This window comes from Amphiprion ocellaris, chromosome 21 (genome assembly GCF_022539595.1).
Source record: "Amphiprion ocellaris isolate individual 3 ecotype Okinawa chromosome 21, ASM2253959v1, whole genome shotgun sequence".
Classification (NCBI taxonomy): Eukaryota; Metazoa; Chordata; class Actinopteri; family Pomacentridae; genus Amphiprion; species Amphiprion ocellaris.
In genome coordinates, this window is record NC_072786.1 from 7679697 (window position 1) to 7699482 (window position 19786).

A 19786-nucleotide genomic window follows, 5' to 3' on the forward strand; every position below is an offset into this window, starting at 1 on the left:
TATGTGAAGCCACGAAGGCAGCCATCTTGGCACTGCTGGAAATTGGCATGAGTGAGAGACAGGTAGCCAAAAAACTGAAGATCTGCAAGACAGATGTTCAAACTACCAAATTGCTAGCTGGTCGCGGCAGGAAACACCCATCAGATGACCATCACTCATCCATTTCTGTGTCAGGAATCGTCGTCAGACCTCCAGGGACCTTAAAAATGAGTGGACACTGTGGAGAAATGTGACAGTTCAAAACTGACTTCCTGAAGCTGGTCTGAAGTTACACAGGGCAGGAAGAAGCCCTTCATCAATGAAAGGCAGAGGAAAGCCTGGTTACTCTTTACTGGGGATCACAAGGATTGGACTGTTGATGATTGGACTAAGGTTCTCTTCAGTCCATCCATCCATCCATTATCTATACACCGCTTAATCCTCATTAGGGTTGCGAGGAGTCTGTCCCAGCTGACTCAGGTGAAGGCAGGGGACACCCTAGACAGGTTGCCAGTCTGTCGCAGGGCTACATACAAAGACAATCACTCTCACACCTACGGGCAATTTAGAATGATCAATTAAACTCAGCATATTTTTGGACTGTGGGAGGAAGCCGGAGTACCTGGAAGAAAACCCACGCATGCACAGGGAGAACATGCAAACTCCATGCAGAAAGATCCCGGGAAAGCCAGGACGCGAACCAGGGATCTTCTTGCTGCAAGGCGAAAGTGCTAACCACTACGCCACTGTGCAGCCCTGGTTCTCTTCAGTGATGAATCCAATTTTCAGTTGATGCCCACTCCAGCCAACTTACTGGTTAGGAGGAAGTGTGGAGAAGCTACAAACCAGACTGTCTGCCCCTACAGTAAAACATGGAGGTGGATCAGTGATGAGCTGGGGTTGTTTCAGTCTGGATGGAACTGGGCGAATGCAACTGTGTGAAGGGCCAATGAACCAGGTCATGTACAGGGCTACTCTTGAAAACAGTCTTCTTCCATCAGCTGGAAAACTCTTTCCTGCCTCCAGTGACTGGATTCTCCAACAAGACAGTACCCCTTACCACACAGCAAGGTCAGTTAAAGCCTGGATGGAGAAACAGAACACCGGAACCATACCTTGGCCTGCTCAATCACCAGCTCTAAATCCAACTGAAAACCTGTGGAAAATCATCAGATGCGAAATGGAGAGCCACAATCCCAAAAACAAAGCCAATTTGTTTGAATTTGTGCAACAGGAATGGGCTGCTGTGACAGCAGAAGAGTGTCAGAAGCTGGTCAGTCATCAAAAGAATGGCAATGCAATCAAGTACTAACTCCTGTATGTATCATGTGACTAAAACAGACAGAAAAGAAGACATGGAATGCCTAAAAGCACTGTTTTGGGGAGCACAATGCCATAGTTATTGATGTAAGAACTTAAGTGATTTTGGTTATTATCAAGAAATCCATGAAAAATGTCTGATATCAGCTCTTAAATAAAACTCCTATGAGCTATTTTGTTATCATTATATTTGTCCAAACAAATGTACTTTTAGTTGTACCAGGCATTAAAATGAACTAGAAATTGAAGAAAACAAAGTTGGTCTCATAATTTTTTCCGTGACTGTAGCTGAGCACAAGGTTTTGTATTTTACAAAGATTTTATCATTATACACAAATAACATAAGATTGTGTGTGTATTATACATAATACACTTTAAAAATAGAGCATTTATTACACATTTTACACGAAAAAGACAGCAAGGTTTGCCTCTTCTTTACCAGATACATAAATGAATAAACAATGAGTAAAACTGTATTGAGCCGCTCTTAATAAATTGACATTGTATGGAAATCCAAGAGCTAAAATGCTGCAGCTGGGCTCCCTCTGCAGTAAAATCCCTTCTACTGGAGCTAATGGAGAGATTCAGCTCGGTTGTCCTTGATCTAAAAGGTGTGGGAACCCCTGGCTGCCTCGTCTGCTCGCTTGGAAAATGTGGTTTTTTGATGCCCGCTTGCGTCAGCACGCAAATAAAGGCAGGGATTTCCCCGATGTTCAATGCGCCCGTGACATAAACTGCTTTGGGATTTCTGCAGTCTGCGCGGAAAATGCGAAAGATGCGGAGATTTGAAAGGATTCGCGGCACAGTGATCTGATTTGAGCGGCAGCACCACATTGCCGTAGACGCAGAACATTAGTTACTGTGGGTTTTGATGCGTTCATGTGCTGTCGGAAATTACACATACAGATTTCATACCAAGGATGGATGATTGCCGCTTCAAGAAAATAGCAATAAAAAAAATACATATATATTATTATTATTTTTTCTCAGTATCAATACTTTTCACTTTCCCACTCTAGTTTTACTTTAGCTTATGCATTTTCAGTAACATATTGTACAATATATTTTTGCTTTCCTTACGAATCTGCATTTTTTTTATTCCATTTTAAAGCAGTATCTGGCAAAGGAATTTCCATCAGGATTAATAAAGTTTAATCTTATCTTAGCTTATCCTATTACCCTATCCATGTCCATTATGCCATAACTGTACATGTAAAGGGTATACATAGTCTTTGTTATATCTTTATTTTTATCCTTTTGTATATCTTGTTTCATTATTATTATTATTATTATTATTATTATTATTATTATTATTATTATTATTATTATTATTATTATTATGCTTTATTTGGATCTAGCTGCTGAGACTTTTCCCAGTGAGGGACAAATAAAGTTCATCTTGTCCTACTTTGAATGAATAAATTGTGTAACCAGGACGTGATGTTTAATTCCAGATTGTGCCAGTTACTGAAATCACTAACTCATAAGAGGAGAAACCTGCATCTAAAAATGACTGTATGTCATATTTTAAACCAAAGAGCTACCCTTTTAGTCTGGATTTTGATTGAGTAGTTATTTATTATGAATATTTCTGTATTTATTCACTTATTTACACATTTTAGTCTATTCAGTGGATTGTTTATTACTTCACTTTTATTTATTTTACAGTTTAGCTGTTTTTAAATTAATTTGGACTACATTTTTATTTTTATTATTTGTTGGCCTTATCTAATCTTATCTGTTTCCTCAGTTCCTCAATCTTTGTGTTTTTAGTGCGTTTATAACATGATTGTGTGGTAATTTTTGTGTTTTGTTGTGTTACATTTCATTTGTATAACAAGTGTTACATAAATAAAGTCTGACTGATTCAACGATTTAGAAGAAGACAAAGGTACTGCCAGGTCGTATTTGTCGTGATAACCTACTGATTGTGGCTGTTCAGCAACCTTAATGCAGTCGTAGTTTTACAGAGTGTCCGTGAAGGCGGCATTGATTCATCAAGAGGAATGTCAGCCTCGGGAAGTAACCCGTCCTCTGATTGGCCGCGGACGAGCCACGTGACCATCTCCCAAGCGGAGTTTCCACGACAGCTGGAAGCCGAGCGGCACAGGCGCATCGCGTCTCTGCTGAAATTATTTGAAAATAGCCGGACTTCTGCTCGTCGCAGCACCTCCAGATAAACCCCGGTCTGGCATGGGCGACAAGAGGAGTCCCACAAGGTAAGAGCCGGATGTAGGTGCGAAATATTGTCGCTTTTAAAGGGGGGAAGAAGAAGAAGGAAAGGAGGAGGAGGAGGAGGGGAGCGGACATCGGCGAGCGCTCGGCGGGGAGAGAGAAAAAAAATTCTCCACGGTCTCTCCCCCTCTCTCTCTCCCTCTCCCTCTCTCTCTCTCTCTCTCTGTATATATATATGTGTGTGTGTGTGTGTATTTGTGTGTGCGCGCGTGCGAGAGAGGGGGGTTTGTGCGCGCGCGCGTCGGTGTTAAAACCTCATCGCCAATTACAGTGTCGGATCAGCGCGCGCTTGCAGATGATTTCCTAAATCCTGTAGGCTTCACCCAGATGTTTGCTATCGATAGCATTCGAGAGCTGAACTCAGTCCTCCCCCCTTTCCCCCCCTTCCTCCTCTTTTCTCATTATTTAAAATCTAATTCTCTTTTTTTTAGTGTTTTGTTTTTGCATTTATTGTCTTTTTTATTGTTATTTTAAAGGCCGAAGCGTCAACTGAAGCCCTCCTCCGACGAGGGGTTTTGGGACTGCAGCGTGTGCACGTACAAGAACACAGCTGAGGCTTTTAAGTGCATGATGTGTGATGTCAGGAAGGGGACATCAACAAGGTAAGGAAATGGATTTACGTTTAGCTTTTGGTGGCTTTTTTTGCACTAGAAAAAGGGGGGTTGGACTCACTATCACCCCCCTTTTTTCTAACATTTAAAAATGGATTAAGATGTTTGTTTATTTGTCACCTTCTTGTACACAATTCAGACAGTAAACAAACACACTACTTCTAGTTTTCTGCATTTTATCTGCATCCTCAAAAGGCAGTGCATTAGTCTCCATGTTCTTGATGTTGACTGTGACCTCAGTGAAATGAGGAAGAGGGATGGCTCCCTTTTTAAACATCCATCTGGTTGCCCCGGAGATATTTGTAAGAGACAGGGGCAGCATTGGGAGCTCGATGCCTCTTATAGCTATGCACATGACCTCGAATACAGGTACTCAAGCATACAAATACACAGCAGGAAGGAACACACACACACTAAAGCACACTGCACGTCCTCTGTGCCTGTGGCTGATATTTCCCCTGACATCAGTGATTTGAGGCAGGAAATGACTGTTATTCCTGAGTGGCACTCATTATCAGGAGGAAAATGCAACGAAAAGAAAAAAGGGGGTGACGGAGAGGAAGTGTAGCCGCCTGTAGGAAACGGCGTGTGTTGTTGTTGCAAGATCTCCATCTTTAAAGCCAATTATCTGCATTAACTTTTTGATTCAACCACACCAACAATGGGATCAGTGCAGTTGTCGGCTTTGATGCTTTTGCAGAATTGTGGTGCTCTTTTGTGCACTTGTGTTTATTTCTGTGTGTGTCTGTGTGTGTGTGTGTGTGTGTATGTGTGTGGGAGGGCTAGTTGTGAAAAGAGGTTGTCAGAGCAGCTGCCAGACAGACAGCCACAGCTCATTACTATGCAACAGCTTAATCAGCCTGCTGTCATCAGACACACACACACACACACACACACGTACAGATGCACACAACATGCAAATTTTACACATGACTGCATACATATTTGTACACAAACGCGCACACAGACTCACAGGCATAATCACACTCAAGTGCACGGCGGCTGCTCACAGAGCGATTGAGTAGCAGACGCGCTTTTATCACTGGGTCCAGCTTATTTTAGCCAAGCGTTGATTGTTGAGGACACTTTGGTGCGTTTCTGTAAAAACAAGCGGCGTGCAGCTTTGCCAAGAACCTGTCTGAATCCTCATGTCACCAAAAGCAGTAGCATCCTTTGTCTTCCCCATCTGGATGTCTTTTTTTTTTATTTTTTCTTGGAGAAGTTGGCCGGGACACAAGAGAGAGAATTCCTCACTGCACCCCTGACACTCTGAGACAAATTTAGAAAGTGTCCGTGAGAAGGTCTTATTTAATGTTAATAACCTTCTGCTTTCCTAACTGCAGTGCCGCAGAAATGTGTTACCTCGCAGAAGGCCACACATGCACCAAAACATGGGCTAATGCTGCAGCAAAATGGCCACACAGGTGGTCGCAGCTGTTAATGACCAAACACAACAGACAAGTGGATTTCTCAGCGAGCAAGCCGAAGGTGCTAAAGGGCAAACAACATGCAGAATATAAATGCGGCGCACGGCAAATTCCCTCACTGGTTGCTAAACAAGCATGACTGAGCTATTGCTGTGCAGTAATGAATTAATGTTTCACATGGGGATGGAGCGTCCAGTGGGGAGAGGAAGTGTCCAGCAGCCTGAAGGTCACAGCCGATGTGGGTTCTGTGGAAGTGGCTTAAATCAGCTTATCATACTTTAAGAGCAGTAACTTAGCACAGAAAATGTCACTTGGCCCGGAAGGATCTGTGTCTTTTTTGGCAAGTACTAGAGAACATTTTAGAATGAGGTAGAGAAATAATTTAGAGTGAGGAGTCTTTGCATGTAGATAGCTGTCAAGCAGATCAAGATAAATGTTTTATGAAGGCAAGGTTTAGCGGATCTCACGGCCCGACGTGGAGAGATGATCTACTGCGGAGGCCCAAAGCCGGCAGGCTGATTGAAAGCCCGCTGTTGAGGCGGTGAGTTTGACTGCAGACAGGGATACATCAGCAGAATTGGAGTCGCTTATCGGAGGAGGTAGAGTAAATGGAAGCGCGAGGCAGTTTGACAAAGTGGGAACCGGCTGATGTTCTACAAATTCTGTCAGCAGCATGGAAACTTGTATTTCTAGGAAGTCAAATTTGAAGAAGCAAAAGTGGGACCTGTGTTTGTAAAGCACAAACCGAAAGATTTGTTTTAACATTCTCTCTGTGCTGCCATTTCTAGAAAATAACAGACGCTCTCACTGCAGACCTGATGCAGCCATTTCTGCAGATTAATATGGAAAAATAAGGTTGCTCTTCTACTGCGTGCTGCTAGCTTACAGTATTTAATTAAAGTGGTCTTCGAGGAGCTTTGGGATCACAACACATCATGCAGTCTCATTACTTTAAGACTTTGCTGAGAAAAGTGGGAGAGACATTTTATCTTCCTGCAACTCTTTGGGCTCAGTCCCAGCCTTTGAAAACAGGCGTGATAGATGATAGAAGTCACGGTGCAGAGGCTGTTTGATAAGTGAAGTGCAAGGTCATGGGTTTGATTCCCACATTAGCTTAAATACTCAACACTAAGCAAGGCACTGAAGGTCTCCCAGTGCACCCATTAGGACTTGTCCTGGATTAGAGTGTCATCCTAATGCCTTAAGTATACAATGAATGGTGAGACATGTTTCAGAGTGTTTGGAGTAAAAGCTTAAAATCATGTCGTGAAGTGCTGCTGACAGCTGTTAAACCTAAACATAGTGCTCAGCCAAATTGTACTGAGTATAATAGAGCAGTGTGTGACCTTCTCTGGTGTCTGAACCACCTGCATCTGTTCACTGAGCTGAGCTCTGACAAGTCAGACCCACCAGGGAAACGCTCAGCGTTCAGAAGCCTGTTTGGCAGCATTATATTTCTGCAGGTCAGGACAGTGAGCTCCATCATGTTCCTATTAGTTCTCGCTTGTTTGTGTTCATCCTCGCTCTACCTTTATCTCTGAAAGATTGGTGTTTGCCTTCTCTATGTCTCTCCCTTTCTGCGTCTCCCTCTATATCTCTGCTCAGGGATTGAACTTAACCCAGGGCGTCTCTCTGTGACAGGATGACTGATGTGCTGGCTTCGTCAGCTCCACCTAAACAAGCACAAGCCATTCTGGCTGGCTGGGAACCTGTCAGCATTCGTCTGTTTAGATGTTGTTTTATCATCCTCCGCAAAAGCTCACCCTCACAGTTCATGTGCAGTCCACACAGTAGAAACTGGGCTGTAATTGTGCAGTTGGCTCAGCTGCAGTCGGTTCGCCCGGTGTAAAAATGTAGCTTTCGGTATGACTAGTTTAGAATTTTTCCTGGAGGGATCTAGCATGTTGTAGTGTAAAGATACATTTAAAAAGCACGGCGAAAGAGCAGTAAAAATGCAAGATAATATGCACGCTAGCTGTTTGTCTGACAGTTATTTTCTTCATGGATCACTTATTTCAGGAAAAAATAGTGAAAAATGTCCCATCAATTTCAGAAAGTTCAACCTTCAAACATGTTATGTCTCACAAACACTCCAGAACCCCAAATACAGAATTTACAATGATGCAGAACAGAGAAAACACATTTTCTGTACCCAAATACTCAAGACATTATTTCAGCTTCACTTAAAGACATAAAAACAGTATTCTGTTGCTGATATTGGTAATGACATTTTTGACACATCTGCACAAACTCAGTGGATCCAGCCGGTGATTGCTTTCAGTCGATATCCATTATAAACATAAGATAATGATCAACCCGCTGGGCCTGTCTGATTATATAAAACAGAGATTGTGAGTCACAAGTCATGAGAGTTGCGCAGACAATCATCACAGTGGATGTTGGGTCAAAATCACTTTTGAATGCAAAAAGAAATTAAAATGTTATTTATCTTGCAAAACAGCTGCATGGATAAAAATGAGCGCAACTGCAATAGAATAATAATTTTAAATGTATAAATTATACATAAAAAGTGCTTCCTGAGGAAAAATATATCCATTTGAAATGCACAGAGCAAAATGTGAATTAGCTTTTATTTATATATTATTTCATTGCCTGAGTACATATTTATACTTGCAAGACTTGACTACTTTATTGAATAGTTTGGCGATCAAACCAGATACCCAATCATTATGTCTCCATTAAGCATATATTAGCGTGCAAGGTAGCTTAAGGTAAGAGTTTCCCACATCTCCATGTTCTATAGTACTTTTTTCCATATCAGAAGCAAACTGGTTCTTTAGCTGCCAAAGTGTGAAGACAAAGAACCACACAACCAGTGTTTACCCCCATTTGGCTTCTATTGTCATTTCTATCATGCATTTCCCTCTCTGATTACACATAACAGCTGCAGCTAATAGAGAGCAACACCTCCCTGTAAGTTGCTGATAACGAAGTAGCTGGGTTTGTTGTCATTGCTCTGCAACACCTTTGATGTGTAACTTTGAGTCACGTCTTCTCAGGAAAGTCTTACGAAACACATCAAGGCGTCCTTCCTGTGTGTGTTTTTTGATTTTGAAAAAAATACAGATGAGATCATCGGAACAGGTGACTGCAAGCTGGTATTCATTGAAAAAACTGAGCTGCAGCAATAATGATTGATGCAAATTGTGCTTTTTGATTGGTTGCACGCATGTGAAGCAGACTACATATCAGTAATCAATGTCTTGTCATCCCCTTTAAATGATTGCTTCCTCTAATACGTGACACAGTTGGCTCAGTTTGTGTGGGTTACTGGTATTAACGCACACACAGCATATGAACACTGAGCGCACACCATGGACAATGGAGCTGGCTGTTATCACGTCACTGTGGCTCAAGATTATGGCTACGTGATAAGCCTGTAATTACTGCAGCGACACTGATGCATGACATACTGCTCCGTGTGTGCATGCGTGTTTGTGTTTGTGCAGGCCGGCGCTTTGTGCGAGGGGAGAATGTAGCATAGTGTGGCTAGCGGGCTGTAGAAGGTGTCATAAACCACAGGACATGGAAAGCCATCTGTCTCTCCGTTCTACACAAACACGCGCAGACACACACACCCGGACACAGTGTGTGTAATGTACAGGCAGGGAAAGACATTAATCATCAGGTTGGAGGAGCTCCCAGGAGCAGCATACAACCTGCTGATAGAAAATCTGACACACACACACGCACCGCTCGCACACACCTACACATGGATTGAGGCTGTTCAACAGGGCATAAAATAAGCTATTTCACAATGATCTTACAATCATCACAGAACAGTGAGATGAGATTTGTTTATAGCAGCACGCTCTGGTGCTTATTTGCAGTCCATCAGCTGTCCTGTGGGCTGTTTGCTCATCACATAATGTACCCGATAAATGATAGCACGAAGTCCAAACATCTGCAGACTTCTGTGCTGATATGATTTGGATGCTACTCATTACCAGTGCAACTTTAAAAAAGGAAATGGCTGGAATGAATTGCCAGAGCTGTTCTGTCATGACAAGAGAGGCCCTTTTGAACCCTAAAATTCCAAGACCATGAATCCTGTGAAGCATTTCAAAGCAAGACACGTGTTCCTGAACCTACATTATTCTCTCCTATCTGTATAGACCCCTTATGCTCTGGTACAGTTCAGTTTGGTTCAGTCTGGTTTCAGTTTCTGAGATGTATTTCTTAAATTATTGTCTTTTATTGTCTTACATGAGAGGCAGTGAAGTGTCTTTGGGTTTTGTTTGATCAAAATTCTCAAGAGACGAGCAGATTAATCAAGAAAATATGCACAAGATAAGTCAATGAAAATAGTTACCTAAACAACACCCCAAATGTCCTGTCACAAAGCTGAAAACTGGCCTTTTTTTTGTAAATTATAATTCAGTATGCAAATTATGTCATTCTGTGGTCTTGCAAACTGAATATCTTTGTATTTTGAACTGGTCAAACATTTGAAGATGTAACCTTTGTATATAGGACATGATAACATTTATAATTTTGGGAAAAACCGAATTGAAAAAAAATATTCAGACATATGCTTGCAGTGTCAAAATTATCATCCATCCATCCATTATCTATAAACTGCTTAATCCTCATTAGGGTTGCGGGGAGGCTGCAGTCTATCCCAGCTGACTTCGGGCGAAGGCAGGGGACACCTGGACAGGTCACCAGTCTGTCACAGGACTACACATAGAGACAAACAAGCACACTCACATTCACACCTACAGACAATTTAGAAAGACCAATTAACTTGAGCATGTTTATAAACTGTGGGAGGAAGCCGGAGTACCCACAGAAAACCCACACATGCACAGGGAGAATATGCAAACTCTGTGCAGAAAGATCCCATGTCGGGACTCAAACCAGGGATCTTGTAGCTGCAAGGCAACAGTGCTAACCACCGAGCCACTGTGAAGCCCCAAATGACAGAATATAGAGTTTAAAATCTAAATTTAAATGATGTGCAGTCACAGCGAGCAGTGCAGAGGATCACCTGTTTGTCCACCATGGCCGCAAAATAACAGCCTCGTAATTTAAATGCCTGTCGAATCTGTTACATATGAAAATTTTACTGTGCAGCTCTTAGCACGTTAAATTTTTTATCTGTTTTTCAAAGCACAGGCCAACAGTGGGAGAGCCTGAGGTCAGCGGGTGCATCAGAAGGAGGGAGGAGGAGTGCAAATGGGCAGAGAAGTGAGATAGCGGTAGACGACATGTGTGCATGTGTGTGTGTTTATGACATATTTGAGAAGGGGTCAGCCAGAGTTCTCCTGTCAGTGAAATGTGTGTTTGTGAGGGAGCAGTGGCAGCATTTCTGTTTTTCCAGCCGCCACGTTCTGCAGGATGAGGCACGCTTGCCTTTGACTTGCAATTAAACTGTAAAATTGTGAGCTAGAGCGGTTGTGAGTGAGATTTATGCTCATTTAGTTTAATCAAATGTAAGAGGGACGATGGTACAGTGTCTTGCTCTTATGCTGTGGAAATTTAACAAGGATCATATGATCATAGTTAATGAAATTTAGGCAGAATTGAGCTGGAAGGAAACCTGTAAAAAGAGTGAGTGACTGCAAGAAAAGACTATATTATAAACCAATAAACTGGCTGTGTAGAGCGGTTACGCTCTTTAAATGTTTTCCTGATCGCATTCTGCAAATTGAAAAAATAAAGGCATTGTGATTAATATCCATTCTTCTCTTTTTTCTCCCCTTTCAAGGAAATAGAATTTTGTGTGTTTAAGCCCTCCTCGTAACGTCCTAATTTCCCAGTGTGGGACTCCATTAGCTGTTGTAGAATGGACGCCGTGAGTGGAGCAAATATCGACTGGAAGTACTGTTCCAACACGCAGTATTAATGTCAGAAAGAATAGGCCGTTACATTAGGCGCAGAAATTCTTTTTGGAATCAATAGACACACACTCAGCGTCCAAAGGGAGGACAGTAGTGAAAGTCTAAGTGCTAAGATAAACACCATTTGATTGGGTTAACAGAGGCAGCTCTGTTTAGACCTGCTGCTTTGTCTCTCCATAATATTAGGTTGTCTGTCTCCTCTTTCACCCCCAGGTTATTGAGCTGGCTCTATTAGTGAAAATCAACTTCACTGTAATATGTGGAGGAAGATTGGGTGTACAAAATATGTTGATAGTTGGCCCTGTTTGCAGGAAAAGATCATTTTAAGCCTCAGTTTCTTGATTTTATTTAAGCAGCTGTAACTAGCACTCATTTGCTTCATTGATGAGACATTAGTAATTCATTTGTTACAATAAATAATCCTACAATGATATCATCAACTACATTCATCCAGCACAAACCAAAAGGAGTTTACAGTTTGTCCTGAGGGCAGGATGGTCGATTCTTTGGTCACTGTTTTGTGTCTCAGTAGATTTAGACCACCGGACACTGCTAAGTTGCTTAGAGGAGGATTGAGGTAAAAGATGTCAAGGAGAGCAGCAAATTACTCGAACTGGGAACAGAGGACTTTGAGAAGCCTCTGCCTTTATTTAAAAAGGTGTCAGCAGTTCCACAGCATCTTGCTGACAAGACAGACATATTAGAGGATCTCTACATCTCCTCCTTATCAGACAGTTATGTAGGCCAAGAGACCCATTTGCATTTCACTCTACCCTTGCTAGCATCACTGCAAGTACTGTGAAGGCAGTGATAACTCAGGAAAAAAAAGTCTCTGGGAGAGACTCTTTGAAGCTGGGCCCCAATTTAGGTCATCCCAGAATTGTTAAACAACAGCTTTGCCCTTAGAACAAGACAGCAGACCAGCAGCTTCCCTTTATGCATTTCCTCTTAGAAAATGAGGGAGAAGCCTCTAAATTAAACTAAATAGGCCACCAAGGTTCATTTTGGCAAAAAATGTGGTACAATGCGCCATAACACTTGTCCCAGGTGCTCAAACTAATTCTGTGGATGGATTCTGTTAGGTTCAGCACACTGTGTACTTGTACTGTGTTACACTTTTATAATTACATCAGGCAAGTGGACATTTTTCATGTAGCATCTGGAAACCAATGTTTTGTAATTGCAATACTTCTGAAAGGGTTCACACAAAGGTTAGAACACTTGAAACTATGGTACAGGTTTGTAGTATGAGCTTAAGCACAGTGCTTAGCATAAATTCTGAGATATATTTCGCAAGGTACGGAAATGGTGCCTGTTTTTGACATCTAAATGGCCGTTGTTCAAAGGATCTAATGTGAAAATTATAAAAAGCTGGTAGAGCGAGACTGGCTGAATTATGAAACATGTTTTCAGTGTTAATTTTTTTTAGCTCCAATTACAAATATTGCTAAACAGGCCTGAGAAAACACTGTGTTCTCATTATGCCCTCATGCTTCATCTGCTCATTGCCGTGTGTGTCTGCATGCGGCACATTTTCACACACATGCAGTCATGTGCATGCGCGTAAATGCACCTCAGGGGATGTGTCGTCTGGTGATTGCATATGTTTATTAAAGCATGCATGCATCTTCACGTAGACCCGCTGTTGATTTGTATGCATCTTTTAGCTCAGTTTCTGCATACCGTGGTGCGCTTTGGTGCATTCATACGTGTAACTGTGTCTGTGTGTGAATGTGTTTGTGTGTGCATGCAAAATAAGGCACTAGATGTGTAGACGGTTTCAACAGATGGCCTTTTCAACATACTCGCCTCTCATCTAGAGCTCTTGCCAGCCCCAAAACACACATACACACACACACACACACACACACACACACACACACACACACACACACACACACACACACACAGTCATGCACAGAAATTCGATCACAACTCACTGTTGCCAAAGCAGTTGCATAATGCATCATTTCTGAGACAGCAGACACTCATAAAGGATGAAGATGTGACTGCGAGGAGGAACATTTGGTTAACTGTTCCACTGTATTGCATATCGGGTCTATGTTTAGCAGTTTGTGAAGCCTCTGTATGGGATTGTATCATCAGGCTTTTTGTCTGTCATCAAGAACAAACTAGAGGTTAATTATTCTTTTGCAAACGACAGTGGCCAGTTCTTAAATAGCCATAATGACAAGTATGATTATACCCTAACAGAAGCCACAGACACAACTGACAGTAATCTTGGATCGGAAGCTATTGAGGGATGATGGGCTTGAATGCTTGTCGAGTAAAGAAGTGGCAGGTGACACCATTTATGGCTGTCTACACCCTCCAGTGGGAGTTAAATGGAACATGGACTGCAGTACTCGGAAAATGGACTTTTCAAATTTGGGAGGAAAGGGGAAAACATCTTGGGAGTGTCGTTTAATAAAAATGTGACATACTGTAGTTGAGGTCAGGGCTGGCATCACTTTTCTGTTTTTTATAGAGCGTCACCATTCTTAGTTTTGTGGATCTCTTTGTAAGTAAGCCCCTTGTTTTGGAAAAGCATGCAAGCAGAAAACGACATATATATATATATACTAGGGGTGTAATGGTGCTGAAAATTCACAGTTTGCAATTTGCCTCAGCTTTAGAATCATGATTAGGTTCGACAAAATGCATAACTTTATCAAAAAAAAATTGGGGGAAAAATTAAAATACAGTGAAGTGCCTAACTGGTCATAGTTCTTGCTATAACCGTTAACGCAGATGCTGCATACTGTCAATAAGAAAACACTGAGCTGTTTACTCTCGAGTATGAAAGACATCAAATAAAAAGTCAATTTAAGCTTTACACAGTATTGTTTTTGCCGTCATTGGGCATGAATTTTATAAAAACCTTTCAACATGTTGTTATTCAGGTGGTCTTAGAGGAAACTAGACTTCTGTACCTCCTCAGGCTTTAGAAAATCGAACCCATGGTGTGAGGCTTTAGCCAATCACAGGTCTGTGAAAATTATACTTGCTGTTTTACAAATGAAAAATGTGCTTGCACGCTTGTTCAGATGCTGGAGTGCCTGAAGTCCTGTTGGAAAAGTTGATATTCCAGCATTAGCAACTAGAGCCTACGCTGCAAACAACCCCCCAAAAAGGGAGCACAGACTTGTCAAAAAGAGAATCTGTCAATAAACATGATAAAACACGTCAATATCAGTGAAACATTTCAGAGATGGAGAGAACTTGGCAATTGTAACATCCTCAAGTTGCATTCCAAGCTTGCCATTCTTCTCATGTACTAACAAGCTGCTGCCATCTTTAGAATAAATGCTGTACAGGCCTGCATGATGCTGAGAATACAAGACCATCCTGTAATTTTTATAGAATCTAAGCTATTTAACAGCTCTGGGATCACAATCACAGCTGATATAATTGAAATAAATGAGTAATAGGCATGGTTATAGTAACATTACAAAGTTAGTGCTGCGTGCATGTGTGAAGCACATGCATATGCCTGTATTCAACTGCTAGGGAGGGTTGCAGGCAGAAGGCTGTGTCTTCAAATTCTGGTGATTATATGTTCATATACTTTGTCCAATTTTCCCAGAGTTTTGCCTAATGCAGCTTTAAAACAAGCACATTATATTCATAAGAACTTAAATTAACCATTAAAACCAGCAATTTCAGTTTGAAAACTGCACAAAGCCATGCTGCCTTTCGCTCTTTGCAAAGAGGACAGCAATGTTTGAAAATTGGAATTGTCATTGACCACAGTGACTTTGGGTTTTGGTCAATTGACACATATAGTATGAACACAGTACAGACTCTGACTGCACAGGAACACTGATTAAAACTAAATGTGTAATGTGAGTTAAAGCATCCTACACAGTAATTGAACACAAGTATATGCACAATAATAGATGGACAGTAATTTCATATCAACTGTATCAAACTGAGCTGTAAGGGACAAAAACATCCACTGTTACACCCTTAATACACACCTGTTACGTATTCACACTTGTAATTCCTATTGCAGCTTTGCATTCACTAAAACAGAGCTTATCTTGTCAGTGTGCACCCTGTGAGCGCTAGAACAAGCCCATACAGGTGTATTGCATATCTCACAGATGGCTGAATCCTGGGTTTCATTCTGAATGCACTCCGCATGTGTTGCCACTTGCTGCCGGTGTTAAGAACACTTCAGCAGCACCGTCCTAACCAGCACTGGCAGTGATTATTGGCTCTTGATTACGGTGGTGCACTAGCAAGAAGCCATGTGTTCACTGTGATTTTCCCTCTCATTAATCTGCCACACTCTGTCTCTCCTTCTCCCTCTCCCTCTTCATGTCTCTCTTCGCCCTCCAATCCTCCTCTCCGCCGATCAGGAAGCCTCGTCCCGTCTCCCAGCTCGTCTCTCAGCAGCAGGTAACGCAGCAGTTCGTGTTGCCCTCGCAGCCCAAAAAGGAAAAGAAGGAGCGAGTAGAGAGGGAGAAGAGCGACAGAGAGCCGGCGCTCAAGAAGAACAGTCACAAGAAGATGAGGTAAACAAGCTGACACCAGGTTGTGGGATCAACAGGAATCGGATATTACAGGGATGCATGAAACAACGCTAGGAAATATAGATGCTGTTTGTATTGCCACCTGGAGTTAGGCTGTCATATTTCATAAAGCACTTCAAGTGGAAAGAGTGGGAAACACCAGAAATACATTTCAAAGCACCAGCAGGGAGATTTTCAGTGTCATTGCAATGAAAAGATGCTTTTCACTTTGGGTAAATTGAATCCAAGATACTATTTTGCATTTGTTTGATGCAGCTACAGGCCTAATTACTTCAAAATCTCATGCAGGATTTTACAAACCTAATTTGTATCCTCAAAACAACCAATTCTAATCTTCAGATCTTGTTGTTTTTACTTCTTTTTTCTGTCCACTCATCAGGCCGAGATTAAAAAACATCGACCGGAGCAGCGCCCAGCACCTAGAGGTGACGGTTGGGGACCTGACAGTCATCATAACGGACTTTAAGGAGAAGGCCAAGCCCTCGTCCACCTCGGCCACTTCCTCCAGCTCCACGTCGTCGGCCGACCATCACAGAGAGAACGGCTCCAGCTCAGAAAACACAGAGAAGGGCCTTTCCTGCTCCTCCTCACCGCGAGGAGAGGGGAGCTCGGTCAATGGAGAGTCTCACTGAGTCAAAACCTCCACATCTAGTCTCCACCTACATCTCATCTGCAAGTCCACAGGTCACTAGTGGAGCAACCTGCCTCTACTTTAGAGCTGCACAACAATGACTAAAAACTTGTCATTTTTGGCTTTCATTCTTTTGGATATCTCAGTTTCAGTAGGAATTTTGACTAGTCAGATTTGGCGAGTTTAATCAGTTGAAAGATTTTCCACAGCAGTGGACTAAGAAAGCAATATTAAACACCTTTTTTTGTGTTGGAACCGTTTGGTGATTTTAAATTGGATTATTTTGTCTAATCAAAAGGATGCCGCACAATGTCCAAAGCTCGCTACTAGAATATTTACTCACAGACAGCTTTATTCTCATGAGGAACTTCTTCAGAGTTTTGGACAAACTTTGGACAGAGTGCTGGATCCTTTTGCTTTATGCTTTCCACCAGATGCACCAAGCCTTCATGAATCATCTTTTTTTTCCAGCAATATTTTTGTTGAGTGAAATGTGCAGCCCTACTCTTACCATCATCATCGTCATCAGTGGCCGGCAGAGTGACCTATTCTTCCCCCATGTGGAATTTTCTGCCTTTGTCTGGAATCTTTATGTGCTATAAACCTGAACCACCCGTTTGCTCAGTGTCCCCGCAATGAACCTGCAACCTGACAGCAAACCTTCACTCCTGAACTCGATACTCTAAGCTTTTGCTCCTGGACTGCCTCTGCTGTAGAGTGACTTTTTTTGGAACAGCATAGCGACTGTACTTCTCCAGGCACCATTTGAGTGCTTTTGCATAATGTTCGGAGCAGACTGGTTAGGGAAAATGTGACTGTGATGTTCCTGTATAGGCACCTGTCAGGACAGCATGTTATGATTTTAAAGGAAAATCCTGGTGTCGTGTTGGTTGAGTTTGTGCGACAGTGGGCTAAGTTGCAGATACATTCAATTACCTTGCAGACATGACTGTGATTATTTTGTGCAGTGACTATCACAAACTTGTATTAAGTTGTTTCTTTTGAGGGAGAAGCTCATTAATTAGTGACTCTACAGAGAATTATTATTAGCTGCATGTAGGTTTTAGCTTATCATCTTGGTTTTTTGATGCTCACATAGACCATCATCAACTACTCATTGTCCAAATGGCAGAAGACTGATGCTGCTTGATGCTAGCTAAATGTGGACAAAAATCATAGGTAAGTAAATGGATAAAAAATGAATCCAGAGGCACCAATCAAGGTGAACCTTATGCTAGTATACATCAATCAACCACAACATTAAAACCGCTTCAAAAATGTTTTATAGGCCGACCTTGTGCCATCAAAGCAGCATCAACTCCACAAAATCTCAAAAAATGTCCAGTGGTATCAAACGTTCTCATCAGATCCTTCCAGTCCTGGGAATTGTAATTTTGGACCTCCATGAAATCGGACTTTCCAGCATATCTTCAGATTGATTTCTGGGAGATTATGAAGGTCAAGTGAATCCCTTGACTTGTTCCTCAAACCATTCCTGGAGAATTCTTGCAGTGCGGCAGGAAGTAACATCCCACTGAAAGAGACCGCTGCAGTCAGGGAATACCATTGCAATGAAGGGGTGTACATGGTTTGCAGCAATGTTTAGAGAGGCATCAAAGAAGCATCTACAACCCAAGGTTTCCCAGCAGAATGTTGTCCAGAACATCACACTGCCTCTGCCATCTTGCCTTCTTCCCATAGTGCACTTGTTACCACCTCCACAGTCCAGTTCTTCACTCCCCTCACGCATCAGCAACTGTTGCAGGTTCACTGGTTGTCCTTCCTTGGACCATTTTTAGAGTAAACTAACCACTGCATACAAGGAACACCACAAGACCTGCTGTTTTGGGGATGTTCTTCCCCGGTCGTCCAATCATCACAATATGGCCCATTTTACCTGCGTCCAACACGCCAACTTCAAGAACTGACTGTTACCTCACCAGTCACTGTTTTTTGAAGTTGTGGCTGACTGGTGTATGTGTACTAGATGTATACATTGCCTCTACACTAGCCTTAAAACCAGCAACATGTCACAAATCTTTTCTGTCCCTAGCTGCTTCTTTTTTTTTTTTTAAATCACTTAATGCAGCTTTAAAATATACTCAGACTTGTAATGCATTGCAGTCTTGGTCAAACTTTATTTGTCGCTTTACAACTACATGAAGCAGACAAAAAACTATTACTAATCACTGCCATCCTTCATGATAATTCCATTACATTTTATTTGACATGCTTTTATTTTCTTGAGCAAGAGCCAGGTTTGTCACAGTAAAGCTTCAGACATTAAAAAAAAAGAAATGCACAATGTCTGAGGAAATATGGAAAGTGGTAAAGAGGCTGTGGTTATAAACGACACCAGTATTTTCCTTTTTAATCCGTCTGTGCTGCACAAACAGGGCTGCACCGGTCGGTTGTCTCAGCGGAAAAGCGGAGGGTGCTGATACTCCTCTGCACCCACCTCTTTGGATACAGCACCGGAAACAGAGTTGACTTCTGGACACGCACTTTTATGAGCTGTATAGGTGACGTCTCGCAGCGTGATGGACTTCAGAAACTGACGTAGCAAAAATGGCAGACCTTTTAGAGCGTACTAAACTCCCAGCAGAACAACTATAGATCAACCTTACTACACAATAACTTATAAAAACCTGTAGAATAAGTACAGATTAAATAGATATTTCTAAAATATTGTACTACAATGTTTTGACGTGGTTGTATTATCCATCATACGAGTGTTATTGTCGAGATTTTTACTTACATTTTAGCACACATCCTGAAAACTCATGGCATGATAATATTACGGTATTGGTATATTGTGGGACAGCCGATGTCTCTTAGTTTGTTAGTATTGTTTAATGTGTCGGAGACGTACTCTCTCAGGTTCAGCACTCTAGCTGGGACTAGGTGTGTGAACTCGAGAAGAACTGTTGGGACGAACATTTGCTATTCGTGATGATAACGGAAAGACACTTAAAATGTGTTAGTGTCACTTATTAATATAGGTTTGTTTTTGCTTTGCCATGCTCATTTGTTTTAAAATGTGTGAACTTGTTTATTACAGGTCTGAATAAGAAAATTACAAAATTCAAACTGAAAAAAAAAAATGTTTTGTCAATGATTAGTTGTTTTCTCTGTGACATGTTCTCTTATTCTTGCCTTTTTTTTCAGCTGGTTGTTGGCA

The 19786-nt window shown here is 41.8% G+C and overlaps 1 protein-coding gene across 2 annotated transcripts; it reads left to right on the top strand.

Annotated features, from left to right (window-relative positions):
- The first annotated feature begins 3357 nt into the window (after positions 1 to 3357).
- Positions 3358 to 19720, top strand: yaf2 (YY1 associated factor 2). 2 transcript variants are annotated; one of them, XM_023287244.3, is made up of 4 exons: positions 3358 to 3518; positions 4011 to 4136; positions 15801 to 15956; positions 16354 to 19720. In XM_023287244.3, exons 1-4 carry the CDS (start codon positions 3493 to 3495, stop codon positions 16604 to 16606), a joined length of 561 nt encoding a protein of 186 aa, XP_023143012.1. In that variant the 5' UTR covers positions 3358 to 3492; the 3' UTR covers positions 16607 to 19720. The 2 variants fall into 2 exon arrangements, with proteins under 2 accessions (XP_023143012.1, XP_023143013.1); XM_023287245.3 differs by lacking the exon at positions 3358 to 3518 and adding an exon at positions 3729 to 3846.
- The last annotated feature ends 66 nt before the right edge of the window (positions 19721 to 19786 follow it).